The 26,430-nt window shown below is 41.9% G+C and overlaps 1 protein-coding gene across 1 annotated transcript in view; it reads right to left on the reverse strand.

Moving 5' to 3' along the window:
- SLC25A21 (solute carrier family 25 member 21) overlaps positions 1–26,430 on the reverse strand; it is a 368,445-nt gene that overhangs the window by 103,747 nt on the left and 238,268 nt on the right. Inside the window, exon 3 of the mRNA XM_063117825.1 lies at positions 15,395–15,478. Within this exon, the coding sequence (XP_062973895.1) occupies positions 15,395–15,478 (84 nt within the window). The remainder of the gene's footprint in view (positions 1–15,394; positions 15,479–26,430) is intronic.

The following is a 26,430-nucleotide window of genomic DNA, read 5'->3' on the forward strand; positions in this document are numbered from 1 at the left end:
AGCTTTCCCTAAGTAATCCAAGAGAAAAGCTTTTCATCTTCAGATGTTTTAGACTACAACTTCAAGCCAGCATGGCCATTGGCCATATTAATTCAAGTGATGGGAATTGTAGTCCAAAACACCTAGGTTGGGGGTATCAGGTTAGGGGAGTCTGCAATAAAAAATAATTAAACAACAACTATAGGTTTTGCTAAACCCATTGGGGCAAGTAAGTCATGATTAACTTAAGTTCTGTTGATGTCAATGAGTCTACTCTTAGCATGATTAAGTCTGGCACCAGTTGAACAGTTCCACAGTAGTGAAAGATGATATAGCCATTGCTTCTACCATTCCACTTGTTTTCCAAGCAGTTTCAATTGTTGTGAAGCAAAACAAGAATCCTGCTTGTTCTAGTAGGTAAGAAGGGAACTGAGTGAAGGCACCATGGGAGAAGCAATGCAGGGGAAGCCATAGCTGCGTTGACTTTCATTCAGTGATGTAGTGGTACATTTTGAAGTGCAAGAGTTCATCGTAACACCCTCCCCCCACTAGCCATGCCCCAAGGAGAATCCATAGACAGGAGTCCAGGATCTGTCTGTCTGTCTGTCTATCTATCTATCTATCTATCTATCTATCTATCTATCTATTTTTTCTATTCTTTATACTCAAAGAAACTAGCACTGGTTAAAAATTCTATCTTGAAACACAGACATCCCAACTAAACCACTAATAAAACCTCACATTTACATGTATGGTGCATGGCTGCTGCATAGTTATGTGGGAGTAAACTCCATTGAACCCATTGACACTTTACTTCTGACTGCATGGATTTAATTTGTAAATCACACATTGAACATTAACAAAAGATCTTTAGCTGGCTAAAATTCAAGCTTTAGCTTTGAATGAAAAAGAGACACACTGTCATTTAATCTGTTAGCATGAAGTAGGAACTCCATCAAAGAAAGTATCCCGCTCCTGCTTGATTCTTCCCCTCATTCCCCAGTGTCCTATATGTTAATCTGGCACAAGCTCTCGTTGTCTTGACTTTCTTTCTAGTAACTCTGCTCTGGATCCCTTTCAATTTGGATTCCGTCCTTTGCATTCCACTGAAACAGCCCTTACTAAGATCACTAATGATCTTCTTACTGCCAAGTCTAAAGGCCTTTATTCCGTTCTTATTCTCCTTGATCTAACTGCAGCCTTTGACACGGTTGATCATGATCTTCTCTTAGATTCCCTTCATGACCTTGAACTTTGCGCTCTGTCTATAACTGGTTTGCCTCCTATCTAGTGGGTCGCTCTTTCAGCGTGTTGGCTAATGGCAGCTCGTCTTCATCTTTTCCCCTTTCAGTAGGGGTTCCGCAAGGCTCGGTGCTTGGCCCGTTGTTATTTTCTTTATACATGTTGCCCTTGGGCAATCTTATTCAATCTCATGGCCTCCAATATCATCTGTATGCCGATGATACACAATTATATCTTTCATCTCCAGAACTTTCTCCTGATGTTCACGATCGTATCTCGGCATGTCTTTCAGATATCTCAGCTTGGCTGCTTCATCGTCGTTTGAAACTTAATATGGCAAAGACTGAATTGCTTGTTTTTCCTCCTAAACCTTCTCCTCATCTCTCATTCTCTCTTACTGTCAATGATGTTACGCTTACTCCAGTCAAGGAAGCTCGTAGTCTTGGCTTTATATTTGATTCCTTGCTCTCCTTTATTCCTCATATTGAGGCAGTAGCTAAATCCTGTCGTTTTTTCCTGTATAATATTGCCAGGATTCGCTCATTTTTGTCTGTCTCTTCTGCCAAGACGCTTGTTCATGCACTGGTTATTTCTCGGCTGGACTACTGCAACCTTCTTCTCTCTGGTCTTCCTTCCTCTCACATCAGTCCGCTGGTTTCTGTCCACCACTCTGCCGCTAAGATCATCTTCCTGGCTCGCCGCTCTGACCATGTTACTCCACTTCTGAAATCTCTTCACTGGCTTCCAATTCACTTCAGAATCCAATATAAACTTCTCCTGTTGACCTTCAAAGCTTTTCACGGTCTAGCTCCTTCCTATCTCTCCTCTCTCATCTCACACTATTGCCCCGCTCGTGCTCTTCGCTCCTCTGATGCCATGTTTCTCGCCTGCCCAAGGGCCTCTACTTCCCTTGCTCGGCTTCGTCCATTTTCTTCTGCTGCCCCTTACGCCTGGAACGCTCTACCAGAACATCTGAGATATTCAAGTTCAATCGCAGCTTTTAAAGCTCAGCTAAAAACCTTTCTCTTTCCTAAAGCTTTTAAAACTTGATGTTGTTTGGACTTTATACTGTTAGTTTTACCCTACCCTGTGCCTGTTTACCCTACCCTGTGCCTGTTTGCATTCTCTTCCCCTCCTTATTGTTTTACCATGATTTAATTAGAATGTAAGCCTAAGCGGCAGGGTCTTGCTATTTACTGTTTTACTGTTTTACTCTGTACAGCACCATGTACATTGATGGTGCTATATAAATAAATAAATTAATAATAATAATAATAATAATAATAATAATAATAATAATAATAATACCTGAAAGCCTCATGCTCACCACATCACTTGCCAGAGCAAGGATAGCTTTCAATTACTGTGGAGCTACAGCAAATGATGTCATTGGTCTAAAACAGTCTTGGAGTTGCATTCCATTGTGTCTCCCCTCCACTATACCACTTCTTTCATTGCTTCAAAGCTACTAAAAGGTTACCAGTTGTGCCTTGGGAATCCTTTGAGTGTATGCTTCTTTCAGTTCTGGCCATCATAAAGTACGCTTTTCTCTCCCTCGGGCACTGTGGAACCTAACACCTTTTCCTAGAAGTAAAATGCTGATGAGAGAAATAGTAATGATGTAGGTGAAAATTTCTACCAGAATATAAAACCCTGAATAAATTGGGACCTGGTTTCCTGGCAGATCACCTTCCCCAATATAGGCCTGTGCAATTGCTAAGATCATCGAAGGTGCCCTTACTGGTTGTGGCATGACCTGCAGATGTGGTGGCCATCCAGAAGTGGGCTTTCTCTGTGGTGGTGCCCACCTTATGAAATGCCCTTCCCTCAGAAATTCAGGAGTTGCCAACTGTGGCGTGTTTTAGGTGCCAATTAAGACCTATCTCTTTACCCAGGCCTTCCCTGATTGGTTGTACTGCCCAGTTAGTTAGTTTGCTAATTATTGTGCTTTTATCTTGGGTTTTAAATATTTTAAACTGATGGGTTTTTATATGATGAAATATTTTAATATTTGATTCTGTCAACTGCTTAGAGGTATCTTTAGAGATGGTAACTGGTATTTAGATAGAAAAAAAATCCTACAACTCCCAGCATTCTCCAGCCAGCCATGTCAGTTGGGGCATGCTGGGAATTGTAGGACTTTTTTCTGTCTAAACATGCATAGGATTGCATTCTAAATGAATAATAAATAGCAACTTCAGAGCTGCTTAGGTTATTTAGGGCACAATCCCAGCATGCCCCATCCAGACTGTCTAAACAAGCATACTATTGCACCCTTATTTATTTATTTTGTATAGATACCTGTGGCAAAGCAGAGGCTCTATTCTTAAAGGCAGCCTAAAAATAATTTAAAATGAAATTTATTCATTCATTATATAATAACGAAATACATAAATAAAAGCGCACACATCTCACATCAGCCTTAATGGTGTGCATACATTTAACTCCGCACTTTTCTCAGCAAAGGCATAGAATTGGTGACTAGAGAAAGAATTCTACCTCTGCTCTCTTCTCTCAGGAAAAAATGTGGCAGTTTAGGCATACATCCACACCTGACCAGAGAAATGTATATTTTATACCCAGATGTTGGGACTCAAATACAAAAAGAAGCATCAGAGGTATGCTGCTCAGAGGATTAGATCTCAAAGTGCAAGAGAATCGGTCAAGTAACTCTTGCATGCAGCAAGACAGTACATGGCAATGGCATGAAACATATGCAATGCTGAGGCAGAGAATACTGTACGTATTGCAAAATAGGGGCAGGAAAGGATGAGGTGGGATGTTACTGAGGGAGTTTCTGGGTAGGCGTATGAGGATGCTGTGCTTGAATACGTCCAGCTGTGCTTGTGACTGCTGGCATGGCAAAACATGACTTATGGGTCAGATGCAGCCCCCACATTTCTTAATCCAGCCTATTAACCTTTCGTTCTGAACAGACTGCAGGTGGTTCTTTCTTTTCTCTCTAAAGAGATTGTGAAAATAATAGTATATTTCCTCTAAAGATCTGTGGGCTTCAATTACTCTTTGAAAAGTTTTTTAGCTGTTTCTAAAGGAAGGAAAATGGTGCCTCATTTTAAAAATCTGGCAGCATTTACAATTTTTTAAAAAACAATAGCTAATGAAATTAGGCAAATGAAATGATTAAAATGGGGGGAGGGGAGGAGAGAGAGAGAGAGAGAGAGAGAGAGAGAGAGAGAGACAGAGACAGAGAGAGACAGAGAATATGCCACAGAACATTTTCTTCCTGTATTATATTTTATTAGATCTGGAAACACATGCTGCATTTAAGCAAATGTACCATTTGCCGTATCCTAATTATAATTTTGGGGAGTGGAAGGAGACAGTTTGGTGAAAAGGAAAGTTGTCTACATTTCACCAGAGTTGGAGAACTGTTAGCCTTCCAGACGGACTTATCACCCCATCCAGTATGGCCAATGTTCATGGATAATGGGAGGTGTAGTCCAGCAACATCTGGAGAGCTACAGCTTCTCCACTCTTGCTATAGACTCACTAGCAGAGAATTACACCCTTTGGAATACGGTGATGTGGAAATCTAAACAGAATAAAATAAATTTGGCCTTCTCTTCCTCCTCTTTGTTCGTTTTTGAACTTTAAAGGTAAAAAAGCCAAATGAGTGCTGAAATCTCAAAGGCCTGCAAATAATGATAGTTTATATTTTATTTACGCACGCAGCTTCATTTTTATGAGACAGGTCAGATGGGAAGTACTGTCAACATGGTATTTATCAGCTAGAGGAGAAGGGGGAAAACTGCAGCTGCATGTTACTGGCATCTGATCAAGGCTCGATGACCACATATTTCAACATACATTTCAATTATATACATGGCAGAATACCATTTGCAATGTAAAAATAAATCACTTCAGCTCCATGCAATAGCCAGCGTTCAATTAAGGTTGCCTGATTACTGAGTCTGATGATCTCCGTTAAGTGCTGTACAGGGTGGCAAAGTAAGGCCAAGAGAACACGTGGTTTAATGGTTATATAAAACAACTATGAACGAAGACAAGCTAGTGGGTTCTAAACTTGGCTGAATCACAGTTTATTAGCTAGCCTGTAAAGGAAATGCAGCCCTGAGCACAGGCATACCAGCTGACTTTCCAAGCCCTAAACAAATCCCAAGACATAGGATTTAGCTGTTAATTAAGGACTGCCAATACCTTGGCTATCAAAGACTACATCTGATTTTATAGGATGGGCCTCAAACTTTATGATTTTCTAGTCCAACTTTGCAGTTGTCAGAGCCTTTCTTTTATCCTTTCTTACCCTAGATGGTTTAAAAACAAAACAAAAACAGTAATTCAAATGTGTATAATATACATAACGGGAAATGTTTATTTTCCCCCTGTACAAATAAGGGATCTATTTTTACCATGTTCTGAATTTGAGTCCATAATCAATCATACTAATTCTCCAATCTCAAGATGGCTGCCCTTCTGTAAAGTAATCATAAAGCTCAACCTTCGATCCAGGAAAGCTGATATATTAACCCCAGCACCTTCTATTTCCATGGCCAGATCAAGGAACTGGAGACCACCATCTGTGGTTACACCAAACATACCTGCTGCCACAGATGCACCTTCCAAGCCAGCAGCAGCTATATAAGAAAATACGTAAGAGCTGAGCTGGATCAGACTAAAGGCCTATCCAATGCAGCATTCTGTTTCCATAGTGACCAACCTGGTGCCTATGGGAAAGTCACAAGCAGGACATGAGCTCAAGAGCACCCTCTTGCTCATATTCCCCAGCAACTGGTATTCAAAGGTATACTGCCTCAGCTACTGGAGATACTATGGCCACAGCTAGACCTAAGGTTTATCCTGGGATCATCCAGGGTTCGCCCCTGCCTGAGCACTGGATCCCCTGTGTGTCACCTAGATGAACAGGTTTGACCCCTGGACGATCCAGGGATAAACCTTAGGTCTAGCTATGGCTTATATAGCCATCACTAATAATGGCCTCATCCTTCATTAATTTGTCTAATCCCTTTTGAAAGCTGTTCAAGTCGGCAGCCATCACTACATCTTGTGGCAGCAAATTCCATCGTTATGCACTGTGTGAAGTACTTCCTTTTGTCTGTCTCCTTCCTCCCAGTCCAGTGACTTTGTTTTCCAGACTACTCCTGGTTTTCCCGCATCATCAAACTTCCTGTTTTTTCTCTCTCTTAGGTTATGTTCTGTGATCCACCCACCCTGCAACTCAATCCCCTTCAAATCTGACTCACTCTTTGGACTTGGCTTAAACCTTGCCCTGGTAACCCAATTCAGTTGATTCTGGGTTTTGAATTGGCCTAGATCTTTGCCATCTGATCTGGTATTAATTGTGACCATGGTTACCTGATATGTGTGCTTGCAGCAAAATTAACTCTTGTGTTGCATGGATGTGAGAGTTTGGCTCAAGGGAGAAGAGCCAGGGAAACTCAGGACGTGGCTCTTCCCTCTCCTCTACCAGCACCAACGTGCATTGGCTGCCATGGACAGCGACAGGTTCATTATCAGAATATATCCCACACCACCACCATATGCAGCGTCAACAGACAAGCGTTTTATCGCACGCTCACTACTGCCCACTTATGGATGATCACGAGTCCTTTAGATGATGACATCTGCCTCCCACACCTCCTGCTCATTTTTCTATCACAGAATAAACCCCTTTTAATCTGTCTTTTAAAAAAACAAAACAAAATGGGATGTTCTGCCATTTCCTGCTGTGTACAGGAAAAGCGGCGCGATAAAAACGGCCCCTGAATGGGCCATGTGGTCATTGCTGCTTCCTCTTTCTCTCACTGTGTAAAGAGATCATTGCTATTGTGGGACAGCAGCAGGAGGCTATAGCAACAGTAGGGAAATGCAAAAATCCACTCATCTCATGGCTCTCATAATTAATCTGCCTATAGCTGCCTATGGCTGGAGTGCCTTCTACTGGGTTCTCTGCTCTGGTCATCCTCTTGGGTTGCCTTCAATGATTCCATTAATTAGAAACTTCTCAAACAGCAGAACCCTATTTTTAATGGCTCCTTTTGTGCTATTTCAACTCAGCTTGTAAATGTTTGTTCAACCGAAATGCTTTTATTTAGTAACAGTGGATTCATCTCCATTTTTCTGCCACAAAGCAGGTGCTTGCCTGCTTAATATAGCTGGTGCATGCCACATCCATGGCATTTCGTGCTTCCAAATAACCACCTGGAAAAACTGGGTAATGTTTTTGCATTTTAAGTGTCTGCTTAATTAGCATCCACATGCCATAAAGTCTATGCAGAGCTGTTTGGCTAAAAGGGGGCGAATGTTGATGGAATGTTACCTGTCAATGGGGTTGGGGAATGAAAGGTTTGTGGAGCCTGGTCATGATAGTTATGTGCATTTGTAGTGGTTAAGAGTTTCCTGACCTAATTGCACATTTCTAAGAAACAAAAATGTTGATGTTTCTCTTAAATGGCTAAGGGTTGCTTATGACATTTTGTACTTGGGTGCAGATAGCCAAATAAAATATTGTAAGCATAGTAAGTCTCTTTTGAAGTGCACATTTGTGTAGAAATGGTCACGTTCCCCTTTAAAACATGCACAAACCACAAGTGGGAAAGGACTGGGTGTATTTTTAAAATGTCTTTTTGTACCTAAACAAAGTCCACACAACTGCTTTTAGGAAAAGTTTATTCCCCCCACCCCAATGAATTCTACCATGCTGAATAATCATGAGAGTAAAAACTTTATTTTATGTTATGTTAAAAAAGGAAAGGAGGGCAGCCACTGACTATCCTTCAATAGCTCTAGGGAACCATGGATAAGCTAAGTGACATTTCCAACCTCTTGTTTGTCTAACTGAATTCTTCACTAGAGACAGTTCATATAGCCCAGCCGACAGTGGCAGCAAAGGGCATTACAACTTATGTTAGCTAGACTCGATCCCCACCCTATGTTTCTTTGTTTTTTGAGATCAAAATAGGCTTCCGCCCAGATGCCCAAGATGTTCAAATGCAATTGTTATAATACAATATTCAGATAAAGCAACCTGACATGGCAGCCAAACATAAAATAAACTGAGTTAAAGAAAATTTTTTAAACAGCCATCATTTGTCAGTACAAATTCCTCTTTAAATAAGAATCATAGAATAGAATGGGCCCTGTTCAGACAACACACAAAACCATGATGGTTAAGTGCTTTGAGCTAATATCATGGCTTAGCATGTCATGTGAAACATGACAGTGTGTCATGTAAACCATTTCTAACTATGGTGGCTATATAACCACAGTTTAAACATGCTTACTGACTACTTGCTGCACAACCATGGTTTAGCATGTTGTCTCAACAGGCCCAATCATAAAATTGGAAGGGGCCATTGAATCCAACTCCCTGGTCAGTGCATGAATCTAGTTTAAAGCATCCCTGACAGATGGCTGTCCAACCTCTGCTTAAATACCTCCAGCGACAGAGAGCCCAACACCTTCTAAGGCAGGTGGTCCTATTGTCTGACTGTTATGACTATTAGTAAGGTGTTGGTTTTTTTAATGTTCAACCAAAAACTGCCTTCCTGCAACTTTCATGTCCTATAGTCTTAGTTGATAGGTACTTAACAATTTCCAAAATGCCTCCAATAAGCTAGCCAATAAGCAATGGAGGGAGTTGCACAGGCTGAATACCAGCATGGCAAAGATCCTGCTCCTCATAACTGTCTCAGAACAAATTCTATGTATGCTGCCAGTCTTGTCATAAGAATGCACATGATTGACAACTAATAAGCTGAAGATTTTACTTTGAATAGTTCAAAGAAGAACACTTTTCTCATCCTGCAGGGCTCACTATTTCTCTTACAGCGAAGCTCATACAACAAGCATTTGAAAAAGCACAGAACTGTTTCACTCTTTCCCTGGACTGAGAACAAGATTTGAACAAGAAAAACAAAATTCTTCATGCTTTCTTCTTGTCAACACTATGGCCTGCCAGTGGTGGATTCTCAGATTCCTAATCAGCTCTCACTCCGCCTAACACCAGTATAAAAGTTTTCACTTATTGTTTGGCAGTGACTAAGCTCACCAAAGGGGCTTGCCGCGAGTAAGAAAGTGCTCCCCCGAAAAGCTGATGTCTGCTGTGTTAAAAGAGTAAGTGTTACATTTACTAATCTTTTGTGTTGACAGAGCAAAGTCTAGGAGCAGATGCTTTTCAAAAAGTTATTGTCCTCTTATTCCATACGAAGATTTAGCAAGTTATATTTATATTGTTTTAAAAGACTGCCTGTTATTACCGACATGAAAAATGACATGCCTAAAGTCATGTTCTTTGTCATGTTCCAGACAAAGAAATCACAGTGGCAAGAAGAAGAAGAAGAAGAAGAAGAAGAAGAAGAAGAAGAAGAAGAAGAAGAAGAAGAAGAAGAAGAAGAAGAAGAAGAAGAAGAAGAAGAAGAAGAATTTTGCCTTGGGGAAATGCTTGAAAATCATAGTGGTTATGAAATAATCTTCTGAAGAGCTATGTGCTGGGACTGCAATTCAGTGTGAATTCAGGCTTGATTTATGAGTGATGTGGGCCATGGCAAAGCATTTACCTATATAAAATTCTTCACATACAGTGTCATGTTATGCATGCAGCATTAGTATGCCAGCAATTAGCAGCCCAGGTGCACATGCTGATGGTGTACTAATACTACATGCATGTGGTATCTTTATTATAGATCAATACAAATGGAAGGTGCATTTAAACATGATGGGACACATGTATGACTTTCATGGGTGAGTGCTTTGCCAGCAACTCACAACAATGTATAAACTAGTGCTGTGCTGAAAATTTCAATTATTCCATTTTCGGCATTTAATGGGGGTGGAGGAAATGAAAACTCTGGTAAAAGAGGCTGGGAGAGATGAGAAGTTTGGATAATTTTCTCCTTGGGGAAGGGGACAGGGTTTCCACATACTTTTTTATGCATAGGCAGTTGTTGAGGACTCTTCTTTCTGTTGTTGTTTTTAAAAACACCCCCGACACTGTCAGGAGCCCAGGAGTTCTTCTTGAATGCCTATTAGAGAGGGCACGGTCATATAGTCTCCAATAGACATACAGGAAGAACTGTTGGGCTCCTCCAAGTGCCCGGAAGGTTTTTTTAAAAAAGTAATAATACAAAAATTAATAAAAAAATACTATTTTTTTTTTACAAAAATACAAAGAAGATCCTTCAAGAACAGGCTAAAGTTTAAAACAGAATGTGGAAAAACTGTCCCCCTCCCCAAGGAGAAAAAATATCTGCAATTCTCCTTTCCCTGAGAAAGAGGCAGGTAAAACAATGCGTCTTTTGCAAGGAGAGAACAGGATCTCATGTGACAAACTAATTCTTGTTCCTAGGAGAGATAACTGCAACAATGCTCCCCTTACTACTATTCCTTATTTATTTATTTATTTATTTATTTATTTATTTATTTAATATCCTACCTTTCCACCAAAAATGGCACTCAGCCTATGTTCAGCCTATGAACACTATAGCCAGGTTCAGATGAAACAGGAAACCATGGTTTCCTGCTACAAGAACAAGCCATAGCAATACAGACTTGCAGGCTCCTCCCTCCCCGCTTCTCCTCCTCCTGTCCCCATAAGAGGACTGAAAATTTCCACTTCTGATTTAAACTAACCACAGTTTCCCATGATATCAGAACTCCCAGCATTGTTTAAGCCTTAAACAATGATTTGAGAATAAGCCAGGATCTGAAACCAGATTGATCTTGAGTTGTTCTTACTAACAATCAATTAAACAAATCATAGTTCCTTGAGTTTGGATGTCATGGGAAACTGTAGTTACTTTAAAATTGAAAGCTGACGAGAGGGGAGAGGAAGTGTATGAACTTGAGGCTTGTCAGAGTTCATCCTTGCAGTGGGAAACCATGTTTCCCCATTGCGTCTGAACCTGGCCTATCATCACTACATGACTACTTCCAGTCAGCACTTTTAGCTGCCTTATTGTTACATCAATCATCCTAAGTTGGGATACGATCCAAAATTGGAAGGGATCACAGCATTGGAAGAGGCTTTGTACGTCATCTAGTCCAACCACCCAGGCCGGCCTTAGGGGTAGGCAAGCTGGCCGGTTGCCTGGGGCGCTGACCTGAAGGGGTGCCAAGTGGAGCTCTGTGGCTCTGTTTCTTTAAATGCACTGTCTGCAGTGAACTAGGATGGCAAAAAGCAATTATCTGTAACCTTTCTTTCAAAGTTCTAAAGGTGGTGTGGGCAATGACCTTCCTTCAATTAGCTTTAAAGTATGTTTCTTTTCCAGTTTCCACTTTAATGTCATTTGCATTAGCTAAAAATCAATTGAACACAGCTTTACTTTGAGGCAACGTTACAGAGCACTTCAGATACTGAAGTGCTCTGTAACACGATTAGTACTATATAAATAATAATAAAATAATAACCTGTAAGAAGTCAATCTTTTTTTATTTTTAATTTTTCTTTATTATTTTTAAAGATAAAATAATGGATATTCTAAAATAAAGAATGTTCGCTAAAAGATAGGAATTGCTACAAAAGAAAACAAAATATTGTAAGTAAAGCCTGTGATCGTTCTGCTATGTGGTATAGCGCACTGCTACTGCTCAGAATGTGGCTTTTCGAACTTTGGCCTGTGCAAACTGTAGTACTGTGGCTTTTGAGCAATGCCATTCTTGAGGGGCATCATTCCTGCACCAGGCACCATAAATCCTCTGGGTAGCCCTGCAGAACTGACTGTGGGGGTGGGTGCCAAAGACACTCCTTGCCCAGAGCACTTTTTATCCTAGGACTGGCCCTGCAACCCCCCATTGGATCCAGGAAACCCAGAGCCAGAACATCCCCAGTGAATGGCTGCCCAGGCTCTGCTTGAAGACCTTCAGTGAAGGACCATCCTCTTAGGAAATGGGTGCCATTCTTGAACTGCTTGAACCGTTAAGACAATTCTCCCAATACTGACTTGATGCTTGTTTCAGTCTTATTTTTGGTGACCAAGGGAGCCACTGCAGCTTGCCTAGAAGAAGTCGCTTTCGGTCCTGGGTGCACTGGAGACTGGCTCTGAACTAGGCCTCTGAACTAAGTTGACATTTCAGGGGAAATGTCCATAAAAGGTTTGTTTATTTTTGTTCAGACTTTACCCAACTGTATAAAGGAAAATATGTCTCTTATGTAATGCAAGGGAAACAAAACTTTATCATTATCTTCCTTGCAATAAAACTCCCAAAGAAGGTTTTATGCCTTGTAGGTACACCGGCTTTCTCATTGTGTCAGCATTACCTCATGCACCTGTACTGCATAAAACTTGTCACTGCATAACAGCTAATAAAATAAGGTCCTTTTCATAGTTAATTAGGAAATATTCTAAACGCTTCAACCCAATCACATAAAAACTTACATACATGCTTAATTTTATACATCAGGAGTACCTCAGTTGGTTAAGAAATACTTTAATTGATTTGAAGAGCTGAGCATTGGCTTTTCACTTCCCTCCAAACTTACATATTCACCAATACTAATAAGGGGTTGTAGCCCACAGCATCTTTGCCTCAGCAGAAAGCACTCATGCAAGTCAAGGCACCAGATTTTCAGCAATCCCTGAACCTACTTAAACCCCCTGCCCCCATAAGCTGAATGTTGGGGGACTCTCTAAAACATAATGGGGTATGGCACAGAGGACTGCAGTAGTTAGGGGAAATTGACAAAAGTTGTGCCCCTACTTGCACAAGTGCAAGTTTGTTGTTGTTGTTGTTGTTGTTGTTGTTGTTGTTTATTACATTTATATACCACCCCACAGCCGAAGCTCTCTGGGTGGTTCTTTCCATGGATGAGGCAGAACTACCATTTGATACAACCCTATACAACTCTACATATATACTCAGGTATTCATCTGGTTTGCACATAACGTTAAGCCATGATTGGCTGGTGGTTTAAAGGTTAGGATTGGTGGTTAGCAGGGAGTGGGAAGAGTTAACAGAGAAGCAGTTAGTAAGTGAAGTGTGAGAAGAGAAGGGTTTTTGGGGGTCTGTCAGAGAGGGGTCTAGACCTAGTGTAGGAACAACGTGTTTTATTATTTGAGGGAACAGAGTGAAGGGAGGAGAGATAGTGTTACCGAGAGGGTAGAATAGGTAGAATATGGAACTGTACTGAAACAAATAAGCTTGAACCTGATGAAAGCATTATGCTCTTTAACTGCATAACCTTACTTGTTGTTAATAAACATTCTTTTTGTTCACACTGGAGAGTTTTGTGACTCAATGGTGGCAGTGGAAGGGAAGGTGCAAGTATAGAGTGCTGGGCTGGGCTGCTGTGAGGCCAGACAAGGGTGGTGAGTCACAGACACAGTGAGTAGCACTCTGGTGCCCATTCCATTGCTGGGATCCTTTGATTTATAGGGAAGAATATGCCCTAGACGGGACAGCATTAACCCATCTCCACAAACAAAACAAACCTACAAACCACAAATAAAAGCCATGGTTTGTTGTTGGCTTATGAAGTCTGGCTTGTTTGAATTATGGTTTATTGTGACGTCTGAATTAGGGCTGTGCACCTCCTTGGGCAGAATCCCTGAAACCAAGGTGAAGCGGTCTGATTTGGCCTGCCTTGCCTCAGTTCCGAGTTGTTTCCAGGTCAGCCCAAGGTACCCCGAGGCCAAAGCAGATTGGTAGCAAAGCTCTGGGGTGCCTCGGGCCACTTCGTAGTGGCGCAGGGCTCTCCCTTCATCCATTCCAGGAAAGCCGGTGCAAGGCTGGCTGTGAGTCTATTGGACTCAAGTCCTTCTCCCCACAGCCACATCACCACTGCATTGCCACTGCTGCCATCGCCGCCTGCTGTATTGCCGCCTACGACCAGGAAACGTGACCAGGAAACGTGGCATCCTCCTGAGAGCTAGGCCGCATATTTTGTTTGTCTATGGCTGCAAACTACAAAATTCGTAAAGGGAAAATGGCTCTTTATGGCTTCCGTAGTTTGCCCCTGCAATATCTTGAAATTGTGGCCTGGCTCTCAGGTGGATGCCACATTTCCTGATTGTGGCAGCGATGTGGCGATGGTGACGGTGATGTGGCGATGGGGGCGATGGGGAAGCGATGCAGCAGGTGAGTGGGTAAGTCCTGGTGGCAGTGGCTCTGGGTTGGTGGGGGTGAGGGGGTGGCAAGTGAGCAGCGAGGGAGGGAATTGAGAGTCCAATGGGAACTGGGTGTCCAATACATGGCCGGCACCCAGAGACGTGCAAGGCTGAGTCACCTTGGGCCACCTGAATCTTTCCTCGGCTTCGGCGCCAAGGTGGGCAACCCCTGAAGCACCCCAAGTTGAGTTGGGGCCATTTGGGGGGCTCCAAAATGGCTTCCAAGATGAATTGAGGGGGACTGTGCACAGCCCTAGTCTGAAACCAGAACCATAGTTATTCCCTGGCTTGTTTGTACTGATGTCTGCCCTGAAACATAAGCACCCAGCAAGAGCTGCCTAAAACCAAAATTGCTCTTAAGGCTGGCAAAATGGGAAACAAACCAAAAATAGAGAAACAAACCAAAAATAGAGAAAACAAAGCATGGTTTCTTTGCTCATCTCCAAAACCATTCATGGTTAAAGCAATAAACAGTGGTTAACATAAACAATAGCTTAGCATTAAATGTGAATGCATCTGTTTACTCACTAGAATATTGACATCTTGATTTTGATTTTAATGAAATATAGCATCATTTCAAAAATGTAGATCCGGTGGCATAGAAAGACTGGAGGCCAATTAAAATTACAAGATAGTCATACCTATGACAATGAAGACTGGTCAAAATGAAAGGCAGAATTGGGATTTCAAGTATAAAAGAACAGTGGGAAGGTCACAATATTTTCAATATATCTTAAAAAGGGCACAGGATATATTCAACAAATGTGTAAGTTGTTTATAGTTATGGTATATTATTGGGTTAGATATAACATTGTATTGATATGATGTTATTGGAATTTTTATACTTAAGTAGTTTATTTGGTCTAGTACCAAACTTTTTATTTATCATGTGTTTATATTGATTGTAATTTTGAAATTTTGCTACTTATTGCCTGCCACTTTTGGCTTCCTTTCAGAAAGAAAAGCAGGATACAAATATGAAATGAAATAAAATCCTGATGTGTAACTACAATTTTGAAAATGTTTATACAGCAAAATCATAAACACATAACAATTGCATGTGTTCTTACCCCTCCGTCCGGAATATCGTCCTAAAACTGTGTCTCAAGCTCTTGTAACTGGATGGATCAGTTTTGCCTCTTTGAATCTGGAACCTATAAAAATAGTTCATGATCAGTCACAAGCCGTATAAGGATTTTAAAGGGCAAGTTCTACTCTAGAGATTATAATCACTTGAGTTATTTGACAACACTCCCTCTTGTAACTTTTATTTAAATGGCACCTTTTATATCTGCACTCTGTCACTTGTCACTCTGATGGTGTGATGCCCTTCCTTAAAATCCCTACACTGGCTTTCTGCCCCCTCCTGGAATTGGCACAAACTCCTTGCCCTTGCCTTCAAAGCCCTTCTTGGCCCTGTCTTCCTTATTTCTCCACTCTTACATCCCAATATATCGCTGACTCTGCTCATGACTTTCACTCCTCCAGCTCCACCACCACCAGCATCCTAAGGTCTTCTGGATGCCCTAAGTGCTTGAAGCTGACTTCCAGAGCATTTGCGTGATACCATCTGTCTTGCTCCCTTCAAATCCCTCCTCAAAATCTACCTTTCCCATTCAGTGTTTGGCTTAGCTGCCTCATTCCCATGCCCTGCAGGTACTCACACTGTAACTAGGCCTAAGCACATGAAACTGAAACAACCACATATGGCTTCCTTGCTTATTCCTACCTCCACTGGCTCTCCCAGGGCTGGCCCTAAAGGACAAGATGGCACATCTCCGCACAGTTGCCAACAGGACTGGCAGTTGAATCTTACTTCAACAACAGTGATGGGATAACATCCTTCACTGTACCTGAGTAAAGCAGGCTAACATCGGGGTGTAGGGGAGGCCGCATGACAAACAGAGCTATGTCTACTCCCCAACCCTCAGCATCTGCTAGATGAGGTGGCTGCCTCACTCTGCCTAATGATAGAGCTGGCCCATCCCACCCATTTACCCATGTGGTTTACTCTGGTTCAAATTTAGGTTGTATGCTCCTTGGGGCAGGGATCTATCCTCTTGCACTCAATTGCCATGCACGCTGATTGTGCTATATGCATTATAACAAGTTAATAATCACCCAGAGAGTTTCGGCCAATAGTACACAGCCAATATATGGAGGAGGTGGGACCTGAACCCCAAGCATTTCAGGTCAAAGACCAACAAGACACTGCTTGGATTGCACTTGCCTGTTTCACATTAGTAACTACTTAAATTAGTTTGACAGAATTAAATGTTTTTTATTAGAACTCTTTTAAAAACATTTTTTAATGTTTAATTAGGGTGACCATATTTGGGAAACCAAAAAAGAGGACACCTAGTGTGTGTGTGGGGAAGCAGCTTTCTGAGTCCTTAGAGAACCCGATTGGAGTGGAGGAGGGGAAAGGATTTCATTCTGCACCACCACCATCCACTCCAATTGGGGCCTTTTCTATAATGTCCACGAATGACCCACTTTCCCCTTTAAAACTTCAATTGGAGCTCGGGGTGGGGGAACGATGTGCCTCAAGAAAGCATGTCATTCCCTCCAGCTATGCTAATGGCAGCCTTAAAGGGGAAGGTGTGTCATTCCAGGACATTATTGAAAATTATAGAAAATCCCCCCTGACACCATGGAAAGAACAAAAACCAGGACAAATCCGGGGAAATCCTGACAGTTGGTCACCCTAGTTTAATATTTTATCTTTTATTGTTCTTCACTCCAGAATCCATCTAGGTAAGGAGCAGAATATAAATGTTGTAAATAAATAAATAAATTAAACCAAAATATAGCAGAAAGTAACTTTCTGCCTTAGCATAGCACACATTATCTGCTTCTTTCAGGATTATTATAAAAACCAAATCTTAGCAAAATTTAGTCCTCCCCATTCTGCAAAGCTTAAATTTTTACAAATAACATAGGTTTTCGAGCAACTCTCCAGTACTCCATTTTGAATAGGAACAAAAAGACGATGGTTTAAGACTGCAAGCATACTGAGCTGAGCTTGTAAAACTCAAGATGGTCTACACGACTAATCTACTCACTCCTCCTGCAAACTGAAAAAAGGAAAGAATCTGGATGTTTTGAATGAATCGTCTGTTTTTAAGTAATTTTTCAAAATGGTTTTGTATCTGTTTTAATCCATGTAATCTGTTGTTCTCCACACGCAGTTTGTGGAAAGCTGCTTTGGGAATTTGCATAAATAACTAAAAAGGACAACACTTCATTTCTACTCATGAACACAGATTGCAACTTATTTCATGTCTGCTCCCATTTGTAATCTGCTCAGAGAACATTGATCACTGTCCAAATTTAAAATCTAATAAATAAGTTCCCCCATTCTGTACTCCACATAGTTTGCTGATGCTGCTGTCTGTGTGCGTGCGTGCGTGTGTGTTTGTGTGTGTGTGTGTGTGTGTGTGTGTGAGAGAGAGAGAGAGAGAGAGAGAGAGAGAGAGAGAGGTGCACCTCATAATGAACTCCTCCAATTTTAGACTGCATACCTAATTAGACGAAACATGGGATTGGCAAATTTATATTATTATTATTTCTTCTTCTTACCTGCCTCACCATTTTGATCAAGGCGGGGAACAACAGCAAATATAAAATACATAAAACTTAATTAAGAACATAATATACATTGTTAAAACATCCTAAAAACAGCCTAAAATTCCCCTGGATAGGCTTGCCAGAGAGATCAGTCAACTTTTGGATGCAACTATCTGGTTCCATTTTAGTCAAAGTTCAAGCCAAGTTTGGCATGGAATCAGCCCTGTCTGGTAGCCTATGTGAGGAGAGAGACAGGCAGAGTGTGACCCTGTCAATTCTCCTTGCTTTCTTGCTTTCAATACCATTAACCATGGGACCCTTCTGGGATGATTGCCTGAGCTGGGAGTGGTGGGTATTGCATTGCAGTGGTTTCACTCCTACTTGGATGGTCAGCTCAGAAGGTGGTGCTTAGGGGATATTACTTGGCTCCATGGATGTGTAGATTACATATATCTCTGCAGCACACTCTAAAGCACACACAGAAATCCCCACAGAAACTATCGCATTCTCTTCTATGTCAGGAAAAGGTCTGCAAGTGTTGCTGCATTTTCAATGGAAGCCTCAATTATGGGCTAAGTCTGTGGAGTGCAAAATTAGACTACAGTTTAATAAGCAATTTGCAATGGTCTGGAGCGTTTTAATGAACTCTTTCTTAATAGCCATAGTGAAAACATGTTTTATAAGCTTTATTTTTAGTCTAAGATATACCCACTCAATCAGTGGCATGATGTATCTAAATTTATTTACTTATTTATGCATTTCTATACCGCCCAATAGCTGAAGCTCTCTAAAGCAGCCTTCTCCAACCTACAGGTCTCTTCAGATGTTTGTGGCTACAGCTCCCATCAGAGCCAGCCAGTATTGGCAATGGTCAGGGATGAGGGGGGCCCCTGTAACATCTGGAAGGACCCAGGTTAGGGAAGGCTGAGCTGAAGTTAGGTACTTTTAAGCACTGTAGATTTCATTCAACAGGATACATTTATTGAAATGAATGGGCCTTAAAGGTATATAATTTGGACAGAATGGTGCTCATTGCTTCCTACGCAGCCTTTTAACACGACCATTTCCCAAGCTCTAACAGACAAATTACCTGTGATGTAAGGAAACTACGCTGGCAATTACAGAAGGAAGCCCACAACTTTTTTGACTTTACTTACACTGGACCCTTTCTATAGTCCCAGTAAAATTAGTTCTGGCACATCTGGAATCTCTGTCTAGGGTAACTTCTTTTATTAGAGAAAAAAATGTTGCCAAGTTGGCAGAGCAGCTAACACTCTTCAACAGCTTTACACTCCAGTTAGAAATGCTGCATAACTTTCTTCCTTTCGTTTGTTCATTCTTTTCTTTTCTTTTTGCAAAGAGCTCTTGGGAAGGTTAAAAGTCTCACATCCCCTCCAGTGGCGTTGCATAAAGTACAACAGTAATAGCCGCTGAGGAACAAAGTACAACAGTAAGAGCCGCTGAAAAATTGCTGCCTTTTTAAAGGGGCAACAAGAAAACTGGGGGGAGGGAAATCCCCACCAAGCATTATTCAGACATGGTATATGTATTAATTTGATAATTTAATGACATAGTCTATGCAGCTGAAAACCAAAAGTAATGGAGCACAAGCTGTCTAGCAAGCTTCATTTAATGAGCTAAAAAAGTCGGTGAGCAGTGAACTGGCAAAACCTGCAGACAATACAAAAATTATTTAAGATGTGCTTGTGCCCAAAATAAACTTTGAGGAATTACCAGGGGGTGGCAGGAAAGGTAGAAAGCTATGTGACTCAGATGAAGAACAGATGAAGTTCAGTATAGAACTATATAATAATGTGGAAAAGGAGGTTGACTTTGGCCATCAACATAAGTCCTTTGCAGGTGTTCAGTAACCATGGAGACTGAATGTGCTTGGGCAATGCAGCAAACTCCATCCTGATATACACACATTCATTAGAGTGCCCCAGCATGTGTACAGTGAGGGGCTTTTACAAACATTAAAATAAATGTGCATAGGTCAAGTTGGAGCTTGTCACAATCACATCCGGTGCACTTCCATTCAAATGTATGTAAATAGGTCCCATGTGTATGTGTGGGGCCCTACAAAGACTTGTAAATGAACGTGCATGAACGTGCACATACACAGTATCCATGGATACCAAATACCTGAAAAGGAGTTACTTCCAAGTATTCAATATAGGCCTTAGCCCTATTTAGGCCTTTGAAAAGCATGAAATCTCTACATACAAGGATGGGGAGAGGGAATGAGTGTGCTAGCTCTGACCCCCCTCCATCATTTTTCTCCCACGTAGAGGGTGATGATCAGCAGCAGAAAGCCTCTTCTTTCCATGGAGGCCCTCTGTGCAATTTAGAATCCTGGTTTTCCAGGGTATATCTGATTTGAGCCTTGAAAGCACAGTGTTATGGTAGTTCTGGTCCTTTCTGGAGGACTGGTCTCAGAATATGGTGCTCCACTCCATGGCCATTGGCCTGTGCTATGCCACAGTGTTCCATCTTACCCTCTATGCTTTTGAGCATCTACAAAAAACCACTGAAGAAAGTCATCCAAACGGATGAGCTGAAGTGACTTCACTAGGCTGATGATACTCAACTCTACCGCTAGTTTCCAGCAGTTTAGGGAAAACAAGCTGACAGTTGTACTTCCCAACCCCGCAAAGGCCCAAGTGTGCAGTTTGGTAGTTCTCCTGGAGTCTACCACAGGGCAGCACAAACTAGCACTTTTTAAAGCAGCCCCCATTTGGTTTTGGAACATAAGAGGGCCAGATCTACACCAAGCAGGATATGACACTTTGAAAACATTTTAAAAACTATATGGAGTGTGCCCTGGGCCCCAACAGTTGTCACTACTGTTATAAACCAGTTTAATAGAGTAGTGTAGATCTTGCCTAGGTCACTGATGATTCCTTCTACATGCGACCTGCCACGTTCCAGAAATTAATGTTTCTGTCTTTTCCACTTGCTTCCACAACCACTAGCTTCCCGTTGTGCTAGTTGTGGGCCCTAACAGCAAGTGAGCAGCATTGGATACTGCCCCACATATTCAATGAAGGAAAATCACAGGTAAATAAATCACACTGAGATGAGGAACAGAAAGAAAGCAGGGTCACTCCATTGACCCATTCGAGACATCAGCAACCTTTGCTTTTTCCTCTCCTTGGACTTTTTCTATTCCTGCTAGTCATTATAAGAACTTGATAACTAAGAACTGGTTCCTCAGTTTGCCTTTTCCTCCTCCCTCCCAATCCCTTTTCCTTTAATCCTTTCATTCCCTTTTAGATGTAAGCTTGAGGGGCCGGACTGTCTTGTTAACAATCTTTGTATGCTGCTCTTGGAACCTTTTCTGTCTGAAGAGCCTGATTAAAAAATGCTTCAGGTAGATAAACAAATAAGAAGTGAGAACTTTATATTACAAACAAGCTATTAGTAGTACGTAACAATATCGTATGGAGAGTAACATATAACACATTCCTTTCCTTAGGTATATTGGGTCTGTTCTTTTCATAGTAAATCAGTTTTATAGTTTTAATGGCAGCCTTAAACTACATGCCAATTAGGAGTTGTAATCTAGATCTGTGAATTGAGTCCTTTGATACGAAGTTGTTAGGCTCAATAAAAACAGGTGTAACTTGTTAATAAACTAGCAAATTGATTGCCAGTACTTGTTATGAGAAAGTTCATTTGGCTAGAGCAAACGAAGATGAGCAGGAGGGAGACAAAAGGAGCAGTGTTGATTTAACTAGAGATGGAAGAATTCAGTGTTCTTTCTAAAGTAGTTAGTAAACATAAACAAAATCAAAATTTGCAAAATAACATGGGAAAAGTGGACTACTGCTTACAAATGTACAGTTAAGCTGGGCAAGAGGACATAATAATTTTGAAAGCATGGGGCCGGATACGATCCCAGTATTCAAAACATTTTCTTCCTTCACCCGCAAGACTCCATTTTGTTAGCCCCAAATGCAAATATCTCTGCTCAACAATACATTCTTTGAGAAGCGCCTTCACCCTCTGCACTGCATGTAAGAAGGACTAGATTGCACCATTACTGATGATTTGATGACAACTCTCAGTCTGCATAGTTTTAGGCTGCAATCCTACACCCACTTATCTGGAACTAAGTCCTGTTGAACTCAATGGCACTTACTTCTGAGATGTGTTCTTCGATGCACTCTGGAGGGCATCTAAATGTTTAGTGGATTGGGGGCTGGGAGGGCTTGCGACCACTTGGATACTCAGCCAGTCCCTCCCTGCCCATTGGCACACATACCCCAGAACACTAGGTCTTCAGCCTCGTACAGGTCTCTGCAATGGCTGGGAGGAACCAAAAAGAGGGTTCTGAGTTTGTTTTTTAAAACCTGTGGCCTCTAAGGCGGGTTTCTAGTAGTTAGGGTGACCATATGGAAAGGAGGACAGGGCTCCTGAATCTTTAACAGTTGTATAGAAAAGGGAATTTCAGCAGGTGTCATTTGTATGCATACGGCACCTAGTGAAATGCCCTCTTCATCACAACAGTTAAAGCTGCAGTAGCCCTGTCCTCGTTTGAATCTGTTCAAGAGTGAAAGTCCACACATAAAGCTAAGTTTTGAAATCTGGCTTGTCATTGTGTCTGAACCCATCAATGCAAACAATATATGGTTTGTTAAGCAGCTATAAACCACAATTAGCATTCATGGTTTGTCGTTGACTTACAAAGTCTTGCATGTTTAAATTATGTTTTGTTGTGAGGTCTGAACCTAGAAACTTGGCTTGTCCCTGGCTTGTTTGTGCTCCTCTCTGGTCTGAAACAGAGACACCACCAGCAAGAGCAGTCTCAAAGCATAACTATTCCGAAGATTTTGCAAAAATGGGCAGGAGAGAAGCAAACAAGAAATAGGGAAAACAAGTCATGGTTTGTTTGCTAAACTGCAAGACAATTATGGTTAAAGTAACAAATCATGGCTAACATAAATCACTGCTTAGTGTTATGTGTAAATGCAGGCATTGTTTGTTTTTAGTGAATTTCTGTACTGCCCTTCAGCAGTGCTTCCAGGGTTAAACAACAAAATCATAACAGCATAAAGCTGTTATGGGAAATGTTATAGTACAATGGTAGATCACATGTTATCCATGCAAAAGGTCCCAGGTCTAATCCTTTGCATCTCCAAATAGAGTTGGGAAAGACTTCTGTCTGAAACCCTGGACAGCCACTGCCACACTATATAGAAAATATTGAGTCAGCTGGACCAATGGTCTGCTGGTGTAAGGCAGCTTCCTAGGTGCCTGTCATAAAAGTTTATCGTTATCATAAGGCAATGGTTAAGTGCTATTATTTATTTAGAGAGCAATCCTACATCTGGGTGCTATAGGATTTGGATTACTGCCACTGAGATTGGAGACAGGACTCTGATTTTGGAGTCAGGAAATCATGCTGCCCACCCTTCATAGGTAGCAGGGAGAGAACTGCATAAGTTACCTCTCTGTGCTCAGAAAGATGAGTATGGGGACAGGGAAAAAGGAGTGGTACTGAGGGTGGGGAGGAGAGGAGACTTGTGAAGCTGTCTTATGCAACTTCCTATACTTGCCCCAGCCTCCTCCTCTCCCATTCCAAAACACTGCAGTTAGATGGGCAAAATCGCCCATCTAGCCATGAAATCACCCATTTAGCAAAAATGCAGGATGGCCTCTGTGCTCTGGCCACCCTGCATTAGACCACCTGGTACCTTCCAACTTTGGAGGTTTCCGACTATCAACATAGATTTGCACTAGGCATGTGGTCTGCTCCTATTAGAAGCGCAGAAGCAGGAGCGAATTGGCCTGCTCCGCCTTGCCCAGAGGCGGAGTAGAAGCAGACCGCGGACCCCTAGAAGCAAGGCGAAGAGAAGCGCCCATTTTCGGAGCACTTCTCTTTCCGCGGAGCGCTCCGATCGCCATCTTGAAACATTTCGCCCATAGATAACTGGGTTGTTTTTGAAGCTATCGTTCTGAAAATTCTTGTGCTTAGACAGTCGTGGATGGGGGTCATTTTGAGACTACTCTCACCTCTCTGCATGGTGCGGGTCGCGCGCTAGAATTTTTTAAAAAGTAGGGTAAAGATGGGGAAAAGATTACCTTTTCGATTGCTGAGGGGCAGAGTCAACTCCCGGTCATGATCACATGATCCCAAAGTTGGAGGAGGGGATAGGCAAAACGGGTAACTTGGGATTCTGGGAAACTTCTCTTTCTTAGTCTGAACGGACTTTTCCCAGTGTTTTTTAAAACAGTAGCCCCACCAAATTCACAAACACAACCTGTGAAATCATATACTAAGCCAATAATAAGAGATAGAAACACAGCACTGCTACCCACCCTAACTTTGGGGAACAACTGAAAAGATGTGGTGCAAGGGGATGAGCTCCCCTAGGGCATCTCATTGTGGACGTGCCCCCACTCTCTCCTGTACTTGGAAGGCCATCAGAGCCTTCCAAAGAGAGTAACCCGGTGGAGCAATGCCTATCATGAGTTGAAGTGAGCGGTCTACTTCTCTTAGTGGTGGAGCGATGCCTATCATGAGTTGAAGTGACAGTTCTACTTCTTAGCGGTGGAGCAATGGCTTTCATGAGTTGAACTGACAGCCTTGCTTCTTAAAAGACTGGTTGACCACCAGTCAAATTGGCAGCTGCTGCTTCCCCCTCCCATGGGCACGTCCCCCTATTGCTGTTAAAAGACAGATATAGCCTTTTTAAAAAAGTTCTTCTTGTTGTTTATTCAGCAACACTGCTGCTTTTAATTCCACCTCTCCTTCATTTATTTATTTATTTATTTATTTATTCCATTTTATATGCATTACTGGCTTATCCTTGGCTCACTTCCTTATGCCCCCAGAAATGTCTGCTGCCTGCCTGCCTTCCCTCCCTCCTCCCCTGCCCGCCTCGCAGGGATGTTGTGTGTGTCTGGCTTTGACTCAGGGGAGAAGTCCTTCCTGCGCTCACTTGGAGTTTTGGAAGTTCCAAATCCATTTTTCAAGTGTGGAAGAAGGTTCATATAGGTTTATCTCTACTCCCCAATTCATGGCATGTTGGGATTTCCTTTGAAATGGCCCCATTGAGAGGTCTGCAGGTTTAAGCCCCGCCAAAAAACAGGGGATGATGGGACTGCCTTGAGTCTCGGCGTGCGGCGTATGTATCCCTGGATAAGCTGTCATGGTGGTGAGTTTGAGGGGTTTTTTTAACGTGCAAATTGATGGAGCTATTGGAAAGGGGTGTGAATGGGTGTTGGATTTTCATAAATTCCAGAAAAATCAGGGGATGATGGGACTGCCTTGAGTCTCGGCGTGCGTATGTATCCCTGGATAAGCTTTCATGGTGGCGAGTTTGAGATTTCTAACGTGAAAATTGACGGAGCTATGGAAAGGGGTGTGAATGGGGTGCCCGATTTTCATAAATTCCCCAAAAATCAGGGGATGATGGGATTGCCTTGAAACTTGGCGTCCATGTGGACACATGTATAAGCTATCATGGTGCCGAGTTTGAGGTTTCTAACGTGCAAATTGACGGAGCTATCGAAAGGGGTGTGACTTAGGGTTATGGGTGGTGCGTTAGAAGTTAGAGCCCCGCCAAAAATCAGGGGATGATGGGACTGCCTTGAGTCTGGGCGTCCATGTGGACACATGGATAAGCTGTCATGGTGGTGAGTTTGAGGTTTCTAATGTGCAAATTGACGGAGCTATCCCAAGGGGTCTGAATGGGGTGCCCGATTTTCATAAATTCCCCAAAAATCAGGGGATAATGGGATTGCCTTGAAACTTGGCGCGCGTGTGTATACGTCCATGAGGTGTCATGGTGCCAAACGTGAGGTTTCTAACTTGAACTGAAAAAAAGTTGTTTACTTTTTTAGCTTTCAATGCAACCCTATGGGGGGGGAAAACGGAGCTCCGATCCAGATCCGGAGCTCGGAGCGGAGCGGAAATGGGCGGAGCGGGGGCGGGGCGAAGCGGCTCGATCCGAAAATCGCGGATCTGGAAGTGAAGCGGAGCGGGGGGTCCATGCACACCCCTAATTTGCACCCTTAGACTGCAAATGCATTGGTAATTGAGATCTGCCTATTTTATATGATATTCTTTTTCAAGACCTTGGGATAAGAAAGGCAATAAATAAATTAATAAATAAAATAAAATAAAAATTTAGAACTCTCTTAAAAGCATAAGCCAATTTCCAATGAATATTCCAAGTCTATAAACTTAGTGACTCTCATGGATACATTCAGACAGATCAGGGGTATAATTTAAGTGATCAAATTTAACTTGTGCATTTACTCCAATGCTTTTTCTTTGTGATTTAGATATTTGCTACTATATGTTTTGCCTTTGTCATTACTTATGCTTAGACTTCATTAGGAGCTTAGTTATGACAAAATGAACACTGATAACTTATTCTACCATCTGGAACATAATTTGCAGGTTGTTTATATTACTTACCAAGGATAATAAGTAAATTGAGAGTATAATTCTGCAGTTTATTTGAAGGGTAAATCTTTCAGATCACATAAACTGTTGAAAATATGAACATTAGCATTCAAAACA

The sequence above is a fragment of the Elgaria multicarinata genome, chromosome 2, assembly GCF_023053635.1.
Source record: "Elgaria multicarinata webbii isolate HBS135686 ecotype San Diego chromosome 2, rElgMul1.1.pri, whole genome shotgun sequence".
NCBI lineage: Eukaryota > Metazoa > Chordata > Lepidosauria > Squamata > Anguidae > Elgaria > Elgaria multicarinata.